We start from the raw sequence: 5,285 nt of genomic DNA, 5'->3' as shown, positions 1-5,285 counted from the left end.
GGAGAGGGAGAGAGAGAGAGGAGAGGAGGAGAGGGAGAGAGAGAGAGAGAAGGAGAGGAGGAGAGGGAGAGAGAGAGAAGGAGAGGAGGAGAGGGAGAGAGAGAGAGAGAAGGAGAGGAGGAGAGGGAGAGAGAGAGAGAGAAGGAGAGGAGGAGAGGGAGAGAGAAAGAGAGAAAGAGAGAAAAGGAGAGGGAGAGAAGGAGACGCGAGCTGTTCTCCGGGGCTCTGTGGGGGCACGGAGTGCTGGCTGTAATTGGGGGATCTGGACTGATAAACGGTCTTATAATTACAGGCGCTTGAGAGCGCAGTCACAAAACCAGCGGAGGGGTGGCATTAGGGGTGAATGGGGGGGTGGGGGGGTGTAGAGATTATTTTAAGCGTCTGCTTTGCTGTTTTAATTGAAATGGCTTTGTGGAAAATCTGAATACTGTAATTGGGAGGGCACTAATCCTAACCCCCCCACTGCTGCCCAGCCCCTTCCTCTGAGCTCAGCCCTGTGAAGCCTGAGAAGGTACCGGCGTCGGACCGCAGCACAGAGGTATGCTGCCCTGTGTTCTGACAGGCTCCGGGACCCTGGGGACGCTTCTGACAGGCTCCGGGGCCCTGGGGACGCTTCAGGACAGACAGCTGAGGCCCTGGAGACATCCTGGTCAGGAGCACGGGACCGGTCAGGAGCAGGAGCCTAACAATGCACTGCACTGGTCACCTTCTCAACAGCTATGGCCGCTCTGTCTGTCTGTCTGTCTGTCTGTCTGTCTGTCTGTCTATCTATCTATCTATCTATCTATCTATCTATCTATCTATCTATCTATCTATCTATCTAAAAATAATAATACTACTACTAATAATAATAATAATAATACATTTTATTTGTATAGTGCTTTTCAAAAACCCAAAGTTGCATTACAGCGGCAAAAGGAGCAAAATAGATCTATCTATCTATCTATCTATCTATCTATGTCTGTGTGTCTGTCTGTCTGTCTGTCTGTCTGTCTGTCTGTCTGTCTGTCTGTCTGTCTGTCTGTCTGTCTGTCTGTCTGTCTGTCTGTCTGTCTGTCTGTCCGTCCGTCCATCTGTCTGTCCCATGACCCCTTGCTGAGGTGAAGCCGGCCCGGGCTCAGCTCCTCCGTGGAGACGAGAGGAGGGAGGGGGGGGGGACGGCCCAGCGAGGAGCCCGCTCTCCGCGCACCGCAGCCTGGGCATCTGCCAGGGACTGGGGCCCCCCTGGCCCGGCCCTCCTGGCCCTCCTCGGCCCGGCGCTCAGTCAGCCGCCCCCGCACTGCAGACGCGGGGGAATGTTTATTTTCCCTGGTAAATCTCACTAATACCATCACTGGAAACTTTATTAGAGAGGGGGCTCGCGCCGGACCCGCTACGAGCCCACAGCGCCCCGCCAAAGCCCGCCTTGTGTTTGTGTGCGAGTGCATGTGTGCTTGTACAGTAAGTGTTTGTGTGTGTAGTCAGGGGGGAAAAGACCCCTGCCCCCCCCCACCACCCCCCACCCCCCACCACCTCGCCCCCTACACTAGAATCTCTTTTTCCTCAGGATGGCAGACATTTACTTTGGCAGAGGCTATTGTCTTGGGACTTTCGACGTTTTCCCGCCAGCCTGCCCCCCCCCCCCTCGGTGTACCCACCACCCCCCCCCCCCTCGGTGTACCCTTCCATCGGCACCCTCCTCTGAAAGCACAGCAGGACCGAGGCATAAAGTGGCCTCCTTCGAGTCAAGCGCAAGAGAGGGGAGCAGAGGCCGATGCAGAGGCTGCTGAAGAGTAGATCAAGATGTCCTCTGCCCCCCCCCCCCCCCCCCCCCCCTCCCACCTCAGTCCCGGGCCTCCGGCGTGGGCGTGGTGACGGCGCGGCTCCCGACACACGTATTTATTTTGCGTTCATCCAACCGGGTCCTGGTGTTTCCTATCTCCCCTCCTCGCCGATCAGCGAGTGAAACCGCTCATAACATCCCATAATATGTTCACGTCAGCTGCACAGATGGGGCCCTGGCGCGCGGCCTCAGCCTGCTGGGAACGCCGGTGACGGGGAACGGCGGCGGTGTTGTTTTAGCGGAGACGGCTTCGTCAGCCGGCGTGACGGCCCCGTCACACGCGGGCGGTGATTAAGGCGTGGGGGGGAACGCCGTCGGCAATGACGCGCAGCCGGCACGACGGCGTGTCGGCGGCGGCGGACGCTAACCGACGGCGGGCTGTCTCTCCGGTGTTTGTTCAGCGGACGAGGGAGCGTGAAAGACTCCGCCCCAGACGACGCGGGAGGATTTAGCGTGAGGCGGCTTGTCCGGGTGACTTGTTTGGCGTGTTTCCGTGGATTGTTTCCTACGTGTTCAGCGCTAGTCCAGTATTAGCACAGCCTCACATACTGCAGTGGGCTCTGCTAGACTGGACAACTTCACCCTGACATATTTAGCGCAGTCTCACCATGCGAGTGTAATTACCACAGCAACATTCCTGGTTGAAGTGGTGGGTTTGCAAGCGAGCCGAACGCGCTAACGCTGCTGTGCGAGGTACTGTAAGTCCGTACTGTACCGCTACATATGAAGCTGTAAGACCAGCGGAGCGTCTTAAAACTTTACGACGCCCCGCAGAGCTGACGTTAGCGTCCAGAAACTTTCCACCAACACTTCTCAGACTTTTACAGCCACCATCAGTCTTTTACCAGTTACAGTAAAACTGAAAGCCAAGTTCCACCAGCGTCCGTCGGTGGAACCGGGGGGGGGAGGAGGGGGCGGGCAGAGGGAGGAGGGGGCGGGCCGAGGGAGGAGGGGGGCGGGCCGCCACACTTCGGGTTCACTGAGGACTCGCTCTCGTGGCAGGGTCCACGGAATTTATTAGAGCATAAATTGATTTTTAAGTATGCATATGAATTTTATCAGAGCCGCCTTCCAAAACAAACGGTGTGGGGGGGGTGTGGGGGGGGTGTTTAGCGCCTCTCTCGGCGGTAAATGAGACCCTTTGTTCGCCGGGCTGTCCGCGAGCACATCAGCCCCTGCGCCTGGGTCAATACGGGCCCTGTGCCTGGGGGGCTGCCATGGAAGAGCCCCCCCCCCCCCACGACCACATCAGTCCGGCCGGGGGCGGAGACCACAGAGGGCTGCCAGGGAGGAGAGCAGAAGACGGGGGCGCTGTGCGCGTTGGGGGCGGGGCCTGTGGGTGTTTGAGCAAACAGCCCTCCTCAAACAAACATGGGTAGGCGGTCGGGGGGGGGGGGGGCGACATAGGGAAGGGCGGGCAACAACCTCCATGCCCCCGACCGAACTTGCCTCTCTGCGTGTTTGATTAAGTGATTGCGGGTAATTGAAATCGTTAATCTACGGGCGCGGGGGGGGGGCGCCGCATTGGGGATTGGCCGCGGCGTTTTTTTTGTGTTTTTTTTTGAGGCGCGCGTGAGGAATCGCTCGCCGGTGTTATGGTTGGGGGGTGGGGGGGGTGTGTGTGTGCGGAGCGTGACGGAGGAGGAGCAAACACAGTTATATGACTGCTTCCCCCCGGGTGGGTGGTTGGGTCGGATGAAAGGGAGAAGGGTCCTGTGCCGGGGTTGCCTGCCAGAGAATGTGTTTGATTATCGGGCATCGAATGGCGGACTGTCACGGAACATTTTTCCACCCGGTGGAGTACACTGTGCGCTGTATTAGCCATTCATAAGGCCACGGCTGGCTGAAGGGTTCTTGGATAACGTTTGTGCTCAAAAAACTTGGTCTAGGTCCTAGAGCAGCAAAGTTATGCGCCTATCCATCATTCTGGCCAGAGGCACCGATCCCCGATGTGATGCAAAGACAGACAAGCCTCAGTCTGTCTGCGTGTTTGTCATCCTGCCTGCTGCCTCGCAAGCTCGCCCGCCTCCTCGACTGCTTGCAAGCCCGTCTGTCAGTCTGTCTGTCTCTGTCTGTCTGTCTGTCTGTCTGTCTGTCTGTCTGTCCTGTCCGTCTATCTGTCATTAAACTGCCATTAAACGGAGAAAGTGGGGGACGCAGGTCTGTACCTGTCATAACACGGACAGAGGAACAGAGAACAGAGATTGAAGACTTGGCATCTGCTTCTCTCCCTACCTTCCATTTCCAAATATCGCTCCCTCTCTCCCTCTCCCTCTCTCTCTCTCTCTCTTTTTTTCTCCCTCCCACACACACTGTAAGCCTGCCCTTTTAAGGTCGCCGTGGCGCTGTAGGATGTTACTCATAACAATGTGACACACCTGTACCAGCGTGCGAACGAGAGGCCTGCGTGAGTGGAGAACACTCGCGCCTTTTACGAGCGCCCTGCCCTGGGGGGCTTACAGTGTTTATATACTGCCCCCCCACCCCCCCCCCCACCCACCCCCGAACATTACGAGTCGCACGTTTTTTTTATACGACGAAAAAAACAAGCTCCTCTCCCTTTGATGTGGGAGAACAAAAGCCACACAAAAGCCGCAAGACGCAGAGAGGAAGGGGCCCGAGTATGAAAAGCATAGCATTAACATACCTGGAGCTAAGCTACCGAGGCATAAGCAGGCTGCAGGGTGTTTATACTGTAACCACGACCAGGTTTGACCCAACCGACCGGAGCTGGAGAACGCGGCGAAGACCCCGCCCCCTGCCCCCCCACCCGTTAGATGACCGACGGTCCGCGCTGGCGTTCTTACCGTCCACGGGGCTGATGTAGTCGGGGAGGTGGGCTGCTGCCGCCGCGGCCGCGGCCGCCGCCGCCGCCGCCCCGGTCTGTAGGAGCAGGTCCCCGTAGGGGCTCCTCTGGGTCATCAGGTGGTAGTACTCCGTGGGGTTGGCCCCGGGGGGAGGGGGGGGCAGGCTGAACAAACCTCGCTCCTTCAGGTGCTCATGGGTCACTGAGGAGGAGAGTGGAGAGAGAGAGTGGGAGGTGAGATGGATGGATGGGTGGGCGGAGAGGTAAATACCTGTAGACAGACAGGCAGGCAGGCAGGCAGGCAGGCAGGCAGGCAGGCAGGCAGGCAGGCAGGCAGGCAGGCAGGCAGGCAGGCAGGCAGACAGACAGACAGACAGACAGACAGACAAATAGACAGATAGATAGATAGATAGATAGATAGATAGATAGATAGATAGATAGATAGATAGATAGATAGATAGATAGATAGATAGATAGATAGATAGATAGATAGATAGATAAAAAAGATATTGAAATCGATATCTTCGAAAACGAGATGACACATCTCAAGGGGATTTATTCCAAATAAAAATTTCACAAAAATGTCCCAGTCTAAAGCTTTCAGATGTATGCTAGTGGAGCTAGTGGAGCTAGTGGAGCTAGTGGAGCTAGTGGAGC

The 5,285-nt window shown here is 56.9% G+C and overlaps 1 protein-coding gene across 1 annotated transcript in view; it reads right to left on the bottom strand.

Moving 5' to 3' along the window:
• The window catches only part of gli2a (GLI family zinc finger 2a), a gene marked incomplete at both ends in the record, with an annotated part of 53,435 nt that overhangs the window by 11,933 nt on the left and 36,217 nt on the right, over window positions 1-5,285 (bottom strand). Inside the window, 2 exon segments of the mRNA XM_084452103.1 lie at window positions 535-646; window positions 4,593-4,830. Coding sequence (XP_084308229.1) covers window positions 535-646; window positions 4,593-4,830 — 350 coding nt within the window.

The sequence above is a fragment of the Borostomias antarcticus genome (assembly GCF_949987555.1).
Source record: "Borostomias antarcticus genome assembly, chromosome: 17".
Lineage (NCBI taxonomy): Eukaryota > Metazoa > Chordata > Actinopteri > Stomiiformes > Stomiidae > Borostomias > Borostomias antarcticus.
This window is presented reverse-complemented; position numbering and strand designations above follow the sequence as displayed.